The following is a 14,587-nucleotide window of genomic DNA, read 5'->3' as shown; positions in this document are numbered from 1 at the left end:
TCTATTGATGCCATTTTTCCAGCAACACTTTTGTGCTCTTTGCATCTGAGTTACATTTTTATAATTCACACAACAGTTCAAGCTTTCATTATTATTATTATATTTGTTATGGTGATCTGTGATTAGTGATCTTTGATGTTACCATTACAAAAAGATTAAGACTTACTGAAGGCTCCGATGATGGTTAGAATTTTTATTTTTATTTATATATTTTGGAGGGAGGTTGTACCATAGTTTCATGTTTTATTTTTAAAGAAACTCTGATTTCCAGAGTACCTGAACCATTCTACACTCACATAAAGTATAAATGGTCCAGTTTCTCTGCATCCACCACAGTGTTTGCTGTCACTACTTTATTTTATTTTCAGTTAATTTTTATTGGAATATAGTTGATTTACAGTGTTGTGTTAGTTTCAAGTGTACAGCAGTGAATCAGCTACACATATGCATGCATGCATGCTAAGTTGCTTCAGTCGTGTCTGACTCTTTTCGACCCTATGGACTGTAGCCCGCCAAGCTCCCTTGTCCATGGGATTCTCCAAGCAAGAATACTGGAGTGGGTTGCCACGCCCTCTGGGGGATCTTCCCGAACCCACATCTTGTCTACCAGACAGGTTCTTTACCACTAGCACCACCTGGGAAGCCCCACATAGGCATATATCCATTTTTTTTAGTCTTTTCACATAGAAGCGACTATAGGGTATTGAGTGGAGTTTCCTGCACTACACACAGTAGGTCCTTTTTATCTATTTTATATATAGTAGTGTGCATATGTCAATCCTAATCTCCCCATGTATCCCTCACCCCTGGTAACCCTAAGTTTGTTTTCTACATCTTTGATTCTATTTCTGTTTTGTAAACAGGTTCATTTGTACCATTTTTTAAGATTCCACATATAAATGATAACATTTTCTAGCAATAAAGTATTTTTAATTTAAGGAATGTACATTGTTTTTCAGACGTAATGCTGTTTCACACTTCATAGACTACGGTACAGTGTAAACGTAACTTTTATGTCCATTGAGAAACCAAAAAGTTTGTGTGACTTACTTTATTGTGACATTCATGTTATCGTGATGGTCTGGAACCAAACCCAAAATATCTCTGAAGTATTCCTACATGTAAAAGTAGAAAGTCTTCTTATCCCTTGTCACTGCTCAGAGGTAATTGCAATTGTAAGCTTTTTAAAAATGCTGAACAGAAACGGCTTCATAGGCAGCACATTGCTCTACAACTTGGTATTTTTAGTTACTGTTGTTCGTGACAGTATGTACAGATTGTCAGATTCTTTTTAATAGCTGTACAGTATTACACTGTGTGGATGAACTTAATTTAAATAATTCCCTGTTAATAGACATGTTGGTTGTCTCCAATTTTTGTTGAGAATGTGAAAATATTCTGCGTTTTCTTCTGGTCTGCTTATGGCTTTATTTTTTATGTTTAGATTGTAATCCATCTGCAATTTATTTTTGTGTATGCTGTGAGGTAGGGGTCATACATTATTTTATTCCCAAATGGATTACTAGTTGATGAAACACCATTTATTGAATAATTCATCTTTTTCTTATTGACTTAAAATAACCATGTTTATCATATACTAAATCCTCATATATTCCTGGGTCTGTTTCTGGGGTCCATTCTGTTCCTTGATCTCTGTCTATTACTGTGCTGGTATAGCACCATTGTAATTGGCAGAACTTTGGTATGGTTTGCTTTCTGGTAGGGCAAATCTAAGCTCTTTCATTCACTGTTCTTTCACTAGTTTTCTGTCTTGAATCCAGCACAGCTGAATTACGATCATTATCACCACCAGCTAGAGTGGGTGTGGAGCATTCCTTTTTGAAACTCCTTTAATGGTTTCTAATAGATTCTGTGATAGCAGAAAACTGGGAGCCTAAGAGGTATGCTTTAAAGGGGACTGCTGATAAGACCTGATTTCCCAGACTGTGCTGAAGATGGCCTGGGCCTCAGCTAGAGTTTTGAGGGAGATATCTTTGGAGTTGAGCGTGATATAGACCAGACTCTACAGTTTGATTGACTCATGGGAATGGTCCAGGGCCAGAACCAGACACCTGTCATGCTAATAAATTCTTTCATGGTTCAGAAATTACTGAGACTGAAGATGGATGGCTGCTGTAACACTGCCCACTCGAAAATGCGTGTGCTTCATTTTTAGGACCCTTCAAAGCATCAAATCAGTAATGGCCAGTTAGAACTTCTTAATTTTTTTGTCATTCATTTCTAGAAACATAATTCTTAGAATCTCATAATGCTGTGACATGAGATAGCTAACTTCTTAAATCTCCTAGTTCCCATTTGATAACTTGAAATGTGTGTGTATATATGGAAGGATATACATGTATATTTATACCTTTTTGTTTTCAATTAGAACGACCAGTCAACAGGCGACATAAAAGTGATTGGTGGAGATGATCTCTCAACTTTAACTGGAAAGGTATGTATCTTGTTGTTGTTGTTCTTTTTCTGGTTCTCTTAGGTATAAGGTGAGGTTGTGTATTTGACGTTTTCCTTATTTCTTGAGGCAAGCTCATAGATAAGCTTCCTGTTAGGGAAAGGTATGTATCTTGAGGGAGAAGGAAAGAACACTCCATACCAAGAGTCATACTGTGCTTTCAATCCATCACCAAGAGGCAGTTTAGATAGTTATTTATGGACTCAACCACAAGTTATGTAGCCCTTGGAAACAATCTAAGTTAGACGTCTAAGCTAGGTCATATAGCAAAGAGGCCGCAGAATCCAACATTAAACTTCAAATCTCTTGTTGCCAAGTACTGTTGGTATGCTCCTGTGGGGATCTAATTTGGGATCCTTCAAAAGAATATATGGAGGGAAAAGCCTCCTTTTCAAAAATAGATCACCCAGAGTTTCTTAAAAGAGAAACAGTATAACGTAGTGACGGAAAGTGTGGTTTTCGGAGCTGGAGAACTTCAATTCAATGCCTGACTCAGTGCTTCCTAACTGCGTGACCCTGGGCAGGTTCTTTAACTTCTCTGTCTCCCGTATGTACAGTGGGGTGATACTGGCAACCACCTCAGCGAGTTAAAAGGGTCAAGAGATAATAATCGTGTAGAACTCTTTCAGCAGTTTCTGGTAGTTCAAACACTTCAAATATACTATTATTTTAAGGAATCGCAAAAAGAGTTTTAAATACATCAAAAATCTTCCAGTATAGACGTTTAGCTGAGATAATAGAGCTATTAAAATATTTGAATATTATTCTTCTGATACACTGAAATGATTTTTGAGTAACCAGCGATAAATGATGGAATGCTATGATTTCTTTTTCAGCTGCCAGTTATTTTATTTTATTTTTTTTTTTGCTGATAGACACAGTACCAAATATAAAGGCATAAACTTATAAAAGTTTCACAAGAATCTTGTGGGGTAGATATTATCATTCTCGTTTTATAGATCAGGAGACTTAAGACTCAGAAAAGTTGAAGGACTTGTCCAAAGTCACTCTGCCAGCACAGTGAAAGAAAGTTCAAGTGTTAGTCGCTCAGTCATGTCCGACTCTTTGCTACCCCACGGTCTGTCCATGGGATTCTCCAAGCAAGAATACTGGAGTGGGTTGCCATTCCCTTCTCCAGGGGATCTTCCCAACCGAGGGATTGAACCCAGGCCTCCTGCGCTGCAGGCAGATGCTTTACCATCTGAGCTGCCAGGGAAGCTGGCGAATGATAGAAGTTGAATTTAAATTTAGGTCTGTCTAGCTCCAAAGATCTTTTCTTCCTCTGGTTTTTAGATGTTAATGTTTATAGCTTACTTACATGAGTGAGTATCTGTAAGGCAATTTTAACATACAACACTTGTGTCAAATTCTATGGTCCCATATCAGGGTCATGCCAAAATAATGTTATCTTCCTCAACATCTTTTGAAAACTTCAAAGGAGAAATCATAATCTGTTTGACTCTTCTCCCTTTCTGCCAGACATATCCTCCTTCCCTTTCAGCATGCTTTGTCCATATTTAGAAGTCATTTGAAGCCCTTACTCCCAGAATCAGTTTTTAGTGCTGGAAGGGACCTAGCCTTCAAAGCTTTCCGATTCCATTTGACCTCGCCTTTCCCACCTAATGGCTGCCCCACTGCATAGCTCTGTGATCTTACAAGTTCTTTGCTTCTGAAATAACTTAGAGTAAGCTCATTTATTGTGGAAAAAAATCAAGATGCAGAAGTTGGGTGAAGTTATTTCTTAGTGGTGAGATTATGGATTATTTAGACTTTCTATCTCAGTTTGTCTCTATGAGTAGTTTTCCCTTTTTTTCCAGTTAGTAGCTGAGAATATGGGCTTTGAACACTGAAAGCTTCTCTTCAGGACTATCCACTTGACTATTTTTATAACTTTAAGCAAATCGTTTGACCTCTGAGCCTCATTTTTTTTCATTTATTAAATAAAGAGGTAGCTATTTGATATAAAATAAACTCTCAATAATGGTAGCAATTCTCATCTTTTAAACAGTAATGATACCATACTCTGGATACTATACTTTTGTGTGGCAAATATTTAATCTCTCTAGACTTTGACTTGTGTAAACTGTCTCATAGTACTAAAAGTCTTTGATTATGATTTAGACAAGCTTTTGTAGCTACTTAGTATCAGAGCCAAGACTAGACTCCAGTTTCTCTGTCTCATAATTCAATGCTGTTTTCAAACTATAACTCCATCCCATGGTTCTGATTGCCACATCAATGAGCCAAAGTTACTGATGGGAAAATATTATCCTTCAGATATGCTAGCTGGGCTAGAGAAAATGCTGAGAAAACCACATGGTGGGTGGTGAAACAATTATTGGTTCATTAATTGATTGCAGTTGGCCCTTGGACAACATGGGTTTGAACTGTGTGAGTCCACTCATATGCGCATTTTTTCCATCAATCTGTACTATACTACTATACAATCTGTAGTTGGCTGAATCTGTGAATATGGAGGAACTGTGGATATGGAGGGCCGACTGTAAAGGTATATATGGATTTTCAAGTGTGTGGAAGGTTGGTGTCCCTAGCCTCCTTGTTGTTCAAGGGTCAACTGTATATTCAATTTTCCTAAAGATATAGGTTACGGTATCTTTTGAGAAGAGAGAAATTAGTTGTAATATGAGGAAGAGAGTATTGTATATGAACTATTGTAGTAATACAATGTATATTATAAAATACATGCAGTTATAAAATTATAGATTAAATAAGGTGAGGTTTAAAAAATTTCTAATGTTTCTTTCAAACCTCCCTTGATAACCACTGACTTAGAAAAGTATAGAGAACATCATACCTGATGCTATAGGTATGTGACAGAGAAATGAGAACTACAAATAAATAATATAACATGAATCTTCTTATGACTGATTATAATCAGTATATGAAATGCTACCTCATTCCCAAGAATAGATAGGACTCTTCTCTACCTTAGATGGTTAAGGCAGTATTTCCTCTAAGGGTTCTTTCAGCTATAAAATTCTGAGAGGTAGAAATTGGGATAAAGGGTTTATGGTAGCAGGAAGCATTGGCATCTTTTTTTAGTTTAGTCCAAGAATATGAGCACATGCAGATCAATTTCAGCCTACCAAGAAAATGGGGGTTTTAATAGGATTCCATATGGTAAATTAAATGCATGATTTTGGAGTTATTGTACAAATTACAGTTTTTGAATGTTAGAGTTGGAATACACATTAGTGTATTTCTACATGGGAAACTGAGGCCCAGAGAAATTTTTCAACTTTCCCAAGATTATTTTGTTTAAGTAATGGAAACTCTTTTAAAAAATTGAACATATGGGTCAAATTTTATTTTAAAAACTCCATTGCAGTGAAAATTTTATATTAAAGAGTTCCAAATCCCAACAGATGGCCCATTTGTTTAAATCAGGGTTTGATATAGTAAAGTAGGTTAAAACAGGAATTTGGAGAAATCCTTAGAGTTTGTTATGATGTGACTTCAACTATAATTGGAAACAGTGTCTGATTCATTGTACTGATTTTCATTTCTCTTTTTCTTCCAGAATGTCTTGATTGTCGAAGTAAGTTTTACATATTTTTAACATGGTGTTTATGATTTTCTAACTTGATATACGCAGTACTAAAGGTAACCCAAGGAAAGAAATTCCTTTTTATCAGTTTTAGTGATGGGCTTGTGTTATAAGGGAATGAGATTGTTTGTAAGAAGTATTTAGTAATTTATTTTTAAGTTAAATTGGATAGTGGAAACATTATGGTATATATCTTACCTCTCTCTTTCTGGCTTGGAATTTAAAAATTTTTTTTAAAGTTACATATATCATTCCCATCCATGTTTTTATGCTTCTCTTGCATATATATAACCATATACAAAGCATATCTTTTGATAATTTGCATGTGAAAGTCACTCAGTCGTGTCTGACTCTTTGTGACCCCATGGACTGTACAGTCCATGAAATTCTCCAGGCCAGAATACTGGATTGGGTAACCTTTACCTTCTCCAGGGGATCTTCCCGACCCAGGTCCTCCACATTGCAGGTGGATTCTTTACCAGCTGAGCCACAAGGGAAGCCCAAGAATACTGGAGTGGGTAGCCTATCCCTTCTCCAGTGGATCTTCCTGACCCAGGAATCAAACCGGGGTCTCCTGCATTGCAGGCAGATTCTTTACCAACTGAGCTATCAGGGAAGCCCATAGTCTCTATATTTTCTCTCTTGCAACTTGTTATTCTTACTCAGAATTGGTTTTGAGGTTATTCATGTTGAGACATATAGAGTTACTTGACTTCAAAATCCATCATAACATTGCAGTGTATGAATCAACCTATTTGTTGCCCTACAAATAGAGAGTTTGCTTCCAATTTTTCCTACTACAACAGGGTTGCTAAGAGCATCTTTTTGCAATGTCCTGTGTGCATGTGTTTGAGTTCCCTCTGGATACAGGTACTTAGAAGTGGAATGACTTGGTTGTAGAATTTGTACATTTTCAATTTGACTGTTATTGCCAAATTACTCATCAAAGTACTATATAGAATAAATTCTCTTTACTCTTATGTAAAATGGTGTAAGGCTTAAGAGCAGCATGTGCTTAGTTGCTCAGTCGTGTCCGACTCTTTGCAGCCCCATGGACAGAGGAGCCTGGCGGGCTACAGTCCATGGGGATTCTCCCGGCAAGAATACTGGAGTGGGTTGCCATTTCTTTCTCCAGGGGATCTTCCCGACCCAGGGGTCGAACCCAGGCCTCCCACATTACAGGCGGATTCTTTACCATCTGAGCCGCCAGTAACCCCTAGTTCATTTTTTTTTTATTGTTATCAGGGTTCTTAGATTTTAGCTTATAGATTAAAAAAATAAATAAACAAGTAAGACTCTTTCCAAAGGGTTTGTGTACATGAGTATCCCTGGGAACTGGTTGCTTTTTTAAAATGCAGATTCACTAACTCCACTTCAGACTGATTCATTTTGTCTAGGGCAGTGCCACTTAAGAAATTACTACAAACTAAGCAGCTTAAAACAACACACATTTATTATCTCAGGGTTCAGGGATCAGGAGCCTGAGTTCAGGGTAGCTGAGTCCTCTGCCCCAGGTCTCATCAGGCTGAATCAAGGCTGGCACTCTGATCTCACCTGTGGTTCATGGTACTCTGGTACTCTCTTCTAAATTCATTTCCATTGTTGGCACAACTTGAGTTCCTGTGGTTGTGAGACTGGGAGCCTCATTTTCTTGCTAGGCTGTCCTCATATCCTAGCACACGGCCCTCTCACATGGCAGCTGACTTCTTCAAAACCAACCGAATCTCTCTCCAGGCTGCTCCAGCCGTTTTGTGTAACACGACCTAATGACGACTCCATCATTTCACAAGTCCTGCTCACATTCAGGGAGCAGGGGATTATTCTCGATGTGTCCACTAGGGGGCTGGAGTCAGAGTCTGTCTACCACAGCCCAGAAATCTGTATTTTTCACAAATCCCCAGCTCTGATGTTTCTGATGATTTACAGCTTCATTTTCTGAGCACTGCTTTAGACCATCTGTAGAGAATATTTTCACTGAAGAACATTAGGGTTATGGTTGAAGAAATATTTTCCCAATTAGAGATGGGTTTCTTTTGAATAATGTCCTACTTTTGACTAAATAGCTAAAATTCACTTTCATGTAAAGTCATTCTATATGGTAAAATCTTAATATTTTGGATACTTTTTTTTTAGTCTTTATTTACTTGGCTGCACCTGGTCTTAGTGGCGGCATGCAGGATCTAGTTCCCTCACCAGGGACGGAACCCCGGCCCCTGCATTGGGAATGTGGAGTCTTAGCCACTGGACCACCAGGGAAGTCCCTTGGATACTTTTAAGATGATATAAAACAGTGTTTCTCAGTGTGGTCTTTTAACCACCCGCATCTAAGAGTTGGAAGGAGAGCATCCTCATCTTGAATTTATGAAAAAATATCTAATCTCTTATAATGAAGGGCAGCACCACAACTCTCTAATAAAATACGTGTGTACATACTTGCATATATATTACAACTAGCTGTCATTGACCTCTTGGTGCCTATAAAATCCAGCCCTGAGGACTTGCGTTCCTACTGCTTGCTGAGAGCCAACTGATTTTCAGATTCCAGAATATCTCAGTATGAATTGTGGTGAGAATAACTGCACTGAAAAAAGTGGCATTATTCCAGTTATACATGAGATTTTGGTTTTTTTGTTTGTGTTTGTATAATGACTGAATTTAAAGCTGTGATGGTTTTATTTTCCATTTAAATATCTTTTCTTTGTTTTTAAAGGATATAATTGACACTGGGAAGACAATGCAGACTTTGCTTTCCATAGTCAAGAAGTATAAACCAAAGATGGTCAAGGTTGCGAGGTATGTATACAACATTTTGACATAAGCTACTTCATTTGAAAAAAGAGTACTTGCTTCTTTGTGAGGGTAAATTTTCTCAACTCCAGTTTTATCTTCAAAAAGTAATATAATCTCAAATAGGACTCAGTAAACGTCCTTGTAAATCATTCATCATGTTTTAAAGCCTTTCAGTGCAGTTGCCTTATTGTCTTATGTTATTAATATTTGGTTTTTCAACAATATAATAATTGATACCAACTTGTCCAGTGTAGCATGGCAGAGGATTTGGGGCCACTTTGCAAAATTGAGGCCAAGGATCCTAAAGACAAGTTAGGAGATGGTGGGAAAGGGTAGGCCCTGAAGCTCCTTAGCTCCTGCAGTTGAGTGATGGAGTGGTCCTGTGTATTGCATCTTGTTTTGTAACTACATTGAAAATGGACAATGCCTGCTTCCTTTCTTCTGAATCATCCTCACCTCCTGGTCCTACCTATGCTGTCTGGCTTTTGCTTTATTCTACCTGTGTTTATTTTATCCCTAATTATAGTTTCACCACCTGCCCCCCCCCCCACTCTGAAGTCAGTTGTTAGTCCCACTTCACTGATGGGGATAGCAAGGCATAGGGAATTATCCCAAAAGCACAGAGCTGGATCACTGTAAACGTGAGATTTGAACCCAGAAACCTGGCTGAGTTTATGCTGTACTATTTTAAGTGTTTTGTCGACTGACATTCCTGTGCGGATTTTTTTTTTCCTTATTTTTTTTTTTTAAATTTGACCAATCTGCAATTTCTTCCCCTAAATGATTACCTGGTTTTTATAAACCTCTCTTAAAGGAACAAAGTATTTGTTGAACATCTTTGAATCAGAGTAAGCCTTCTACTGAGTCATATGTCTGCAGTTTGTCCTTTGGGGCTTTTCTGATAGCTGGTGCAAGTTTATTATCAGGATTTGGGACAGGCATGATGAAAGTGTAGAAATGATGCATTCTAGTGCTCTAAGCGATTTCCTGTAAACCAATCAGTGCACTTGCTTATTTCTCTGCGTGCTTTTAGGGTTTTAAATGTCAACCTACCGTGGTATGTACTTCTCTAGATATTCTTTTGTGCCTCTCTCCTGGAATACGCTGAGAAACTGAGAAAGACTGCCTCCTGGTGCTGGAGGTGTGAAGTATTCAAAGAATACTGAGGTCATTTCAGTGATGGACTTGACCCAAGTCAGTTGTTTTGCAACCTTTTTTTTTTTAATCTCTTCCTTGCCATTACATTTTACCATCACAGATATATTGTGCATTTGTTTGTGTAGTGTATGTGTATCTGTGCTTTATGCATAAAGAGAGGAAACATAAAGCTTATTCTTTTTATTCAGAGCAGGGTTAAGAATGACTAGAAAGCTTTTTAACTTCAAAGTTAAATTGCAAATTAAAAAACTATTAACTGAGAGGCATGTCAAATGCTGCAGCCACTTTGGGAAACAGTTTGGCAGTTTCTTAAGAAACTAAACCTGTATCTGCCATACAACTCCCAACAGATTTACACTGGGCTTTTCTCCCAGGGAAATGCGAACTTGCATCCGCACAAAAACCCATGTGTGGATGTTCATGGCAGCTGCATTTGTAATAGCCCCAAACTGGAAAGAACGAGAATGTCCTTTGGTAGGTGACTGATTAAACTATGGCCCACCCTACCATGGAATCCTACTCAGCCCTAAAAAAGAACAAGCTACTGATCCACACAATGACTTGGAGGAGGATCAAGGGACTGTTCGATAAAAGCCAATCTTAAAAAGGGTGCATGCTGTATAATTCCATTTATACAACCTCTTAAAGTGACAAAATGATAGAAATGGAGAACAGATTAGTGTTTGCCAAGGGTTAGGAGGTGATGTTTAGAGGTGACTATAAATAAAGAGGTAGCAAGAGAAAGCCATGTGTGATGGAAAGTTCTGTATCCTGATTGTGGTGGTGGTTACTTGAATCCACACGTGATACAATTGCCTAGAACTGCACATATATAAATATGAGCGTGTAAAGCTGGTGAAATCTGGACAGGGTCAGTCCACCAGTGTCCACGTCCTGGTTGTAGTAATCTGCCACATGATGTGAGATGTTCATTGGAAGAAACTGGAGAGAGGACACAGGGGTCCTCCCTGTGCATTTTTCAGTAACTTCCAGTTATTTCATTCAGATCTATAGGAACATAAGGTGCTGAGTTCCCCTGAGCTCTTAGTACAGCTTCTACTGAGTTTAATGATACCTTTTCTGGATTGTTCCTGAATGAGTTTAGGTAGATGGAAGGGGTTTTGCTGTGATCGATTTGTTATTTTCTTTCTAAATAAAAACCGAGTCCAAGTGTCTCCTCTCGTTACTGGAAGGAGAATCACGAAGGACTTACTAGACTATGATCTCTTGGAGGCTAAGGCTTAGGCTAGTGCTTCTCAACTTAGGCTGCACGTTGTAATCACCTGAGAGGTTTTTTTTAATAATTATTAATTTAATTTATTTGTTTGGCTGCCCCAGGTCCTAGCCATGGCACTTGGGATCCTTGATCCCCAGCTGCGGCATGTGGAATCATGAGTTGTGACATTGTGAACTCACATCTCTGATACATAGGATCCACTTCCCTGACCAGAGATCGAACCCAGACCCCCTGTATTTGGAGTGGGAAGTCCCAGCCATTGAACCACCAAGGAAGTCCCTCACCTGAGAATTTAAAAGTCCCTTCCCCTGAGCTTCAGATGTAATTGGTGAGGGGTATGGCTTGGGCATCTGAGTTCTGTTACATATTTGTTAAGGTTCCCAGATGATTCTAATGTGTAGGTCCTTTCCAGCCCTTTTAATATACTTATCTTTGAAGGTGTGAAATCTTGAGTTTTATTGGGACTGCCCTTATCATATGTAAAGACTTTCAAAGCACCATTACAGTTTTTTTTTTTTAACAGCTGAAAAAATTCTGCAGGCGGCATTTGGGTTATGAAATTAGCTTTTGTAGGGTTGCTGCATCCTACCAGCAGTTTCTGCTCTCCAAAGTAAATACCAACTCCTTTAGCGTGGTAGTTTTTTTTTTTTTTTTGGCTAAAGTGCCTCTTTGTAAGCCACTTATTTGTGGCTTAGGGATTGTTTTCTGGGAATTTGGGACTAAGAGCCTTTATCTTATCATCTTTGCTCATTGGCATTCCCCACCCATTCATCCTCCCAATGGGCTGCCCTTTGATGGGCATGTGGGTAGTCAGGGGGCAGCTGTCAGTACAGTCCCTTCTGTCCCAGGTGGAGATCAGTCAAGGGCCCCGTCTGTAGTGTGAACTCATTGCTGCCCCTGCCCAGGGAGCCCTGTGACGTTGCTCTCCATTTCACAGTCTTTCTTTGAGTTTCTGAAGACTGACCTTAGCATGCTAAACGGCAGATGCAACTATGTTGCAGAACACACATGTTCTCTTCTGTAATGCCCTCTGGTGTCTCCATGTGTCACATGTCACATTTTATAATTAACAGCTTGCTGGTGAAAAGGACCCCTCGAAGTGTTGGATACAGACCAGACTGTAAGTGAATTACTTTTCGTCAATCAGTTAACCATCTTTAACCCAAACAAGTTTTATATGAAATGGTTTAGAGTTACTTTAGAGAATGTTTACACATATTAGGTTTGAAAGTGATGTTTTCTGTATCTGAATGATGAATTATGGTTCTTTTTAGTTGTTGGATTTGAAATTCCAGACAAGTTTGTTGTGGGATATGCCCTTGACTATAATGAATACTTCAGGGACTTGAATGTAAGTAATGCTTCTTTTCTTCGCTCTCAGTTTTCAGAACCCATATAAAAATTTACAAAAGGGAAGACTTGTTTTCTCTTTCCAGCACCTCATAATTCGAACAGACTGATGGTTCCCATTAGTCACATAAAGCTGTAGTCAAGTACAGACGTCCTTAGAGCTGGAACTTGGCCAGGCGAGGGTGACACTTCTTGCTGGCTCAACAGTTGAATAGCTTTAATATACAATAACCATCCCATTATTATTTCAGATGATGGATGTGGTCATAAGAAAGAAAGGAACTAGTTTCAGTCTCTTAAGTCACTCTCCTTCAAATACCCACCTCCTCCTCTGGAGGCAGGAATCTGGAGAATGCATTTGTGAGCATGGGTGAGGAAGATGAAGGCACACAGACCTCTGTTGGTTTCACTAAAACCCCCGCAGCATAATACTATTCATAGAAGACATGCCAAATATTGTTCTTGCCTTTCACTTCAGATGAGACTTTTCCAATGTAAATTTCTCAATTTTTATTTTATAGCATGTGTGTGTCATTAGCGAAACTGGAAAAGCAAAATACAAAGCCTAAGATGAGAGTTCGAGTTGAGTTTGGAAATACCTGGCGTCCCATTGAAATCACTAGTGACATGATCCAATGTTCTCGTTCTGTGGCCAGCTGCTTAGTAGAGCTTACTGCATGTATCTCCTAAGAATTTGATCTGTTTTGTATTTTAGAAATGTCAGTTGCTGCATTCCCGAACTCTTCATTTGCACTATGAACCTAAAGACTATCAGTTCCCTTTGGGTAGATTGTTGTTTGACTTGTGAATGAAATATCTCTTAAACCACACCACTATTGACTGAAAATATGGAAATTGTATCTGTAAGAAACATTTAAAGAGAAGAATATATTAGTTTTTTAATTGGTATTTTAATTTTTATATATATAGGAAAGAACAGAAGTGACTGAATATTGTTAACTATACCACTGTGTGTTTAGAAAAGTAACAAGCAGTCAGTTTCATATCCATGACAGCACTTAGAGGTATTGTTATGTCAGAGAAACCGTATGTCCTGGAACTTTTTTAGTAGGTATCAGTAGTATTAACTATATTTTCTTGCTTCTTCAGATTATTTCTGGTGAATCTTTGTCAGCAGTTCCTTTTCAATATAGATCAATAAGTTCCAAACACCTACCACTTTTTGAATTCTTCAGTGTAAAAATCCTTCAAATAAAGGCTGTCTCTTTAAAGGAAATTATGTATACCTGTCATTTCTCTACAAATTAACCTAGTTTAGTTTTCTGTTGGCTACCTTTTCCTTGTCTGTTAAATTTTAGTAGATAGTTTAATTGTAATCTTTACCAAACACAGCAAATAATGATTATCTGTTAAAATGGGTTGGTGGAGCTAGACCTTCTTCAGAGGCCTTAGATTTTAGACACATAGTATATAGTTTATTATATTTTCCTATGCTAAAATAACACGGCTCAGGGAATTCCCTGGTGGTCTAGCGGTTAGGACTCCGCACTTCTACTGCCAAGGGCCCAAGTTCGATCCCTTGTCATGGAAGAAAGATCCCACAAACTGAGAGGGGCAACCAAAAATAAAATAATATAAAATAACATGGCTCTCTCTCTTTTGTAATTCTGTTAAATTGTTTCAGTCACAACTTCACCTATACTTCCACAGCTTTTCAAACATAGACTGCTACCTTCTTTGGGTAGAGAATACTCGATTGACTAAAGAACAACAACAAAACCTTTTGTTTTCTGGGAGCAGGAAGGTAAGTTTTAAACCAAAACTCTTCATTGCTTCTCTGCTTCAGGTATGGTATGAACTAGCAACTGTGTAGGCCATCCAGCTATATTTGTGCCTTAAAAACTTTGCTGTAATTCCCCACAGGGAACTTTGAATGCTAATGAATAATAATGTGTTATAGTCCTAGAACTTCCTAGTTTGCAAAATATTTTCACTTTTGTTATCTCATTTGGTCTTCGTAGCTGTGAGTCTGAGGTAAGTGTTACCCTGT

General features: G+C 38.3%; 1 protein-coding gene across 2 annotated transcripts in view; it reads left to right on the top strand.

The window, feature by feature from the left end:
• The window catches only part of HPRT1 (hypoxanthine phosphoribosyltransferase 1), a 33,075-nt gene extending 19,262 nt beyond the window's left edge, over positions 1–13,813 (top strand). For both annotated transcript variants that reach the window (XM_081567078.1, XM_081567077.1), the window contains exons 4-9: positions 2,390–2,455; positions 6,015–6,032; positions 8,752–8,834; positions 12,300–12,346; positions 12,501–12,577; positions 13,098–13,813. In XM_081567078.1, coding sequence (XP_081423204.1) covers positions 2,390–2,455; positions 6,015–6,032; positions 8,752–8,834; positions 12,300–12,346; positions 12,501–12,577; positions 13,098–13,145 — 339 coding nt within the window. In that variant the 3' untranslated portion in view covers positions 13,146–13,813. The remainder of the gene's footprint in view (positions 1–2,389; positions 2,456–6,014; positions 6,033–8,751; positions 8,835–12,299; positions 12,347–12,500; positions 12,578–13,097) is intronic.
• The last annotated feature ends 774 nt before the right edge of the window (positions 13,814–14,587 follow it).

Source organism: Giraffa tippelskirchi, chromosome X (genome assembly GCF_054371585.1).
Source record: "Giraffa tippelskirchi isolate mGirTip1 chromosome X, T2T-mGirTip1v1.2.pri, whole genome shotgun sequence".
Classification (NCBI taxonomy): Eukaryota; Metazoa; Chordata; class Mammalia; order Artiodactyla; family Giraffidae; genus Giraffa; species Giraffa tippelskirchi.
The sequence above is the reverse complement of the archived record's forward strand: the minus strand, read 5'-3'. Positions and strand labels throughout refer to the sequence as shown.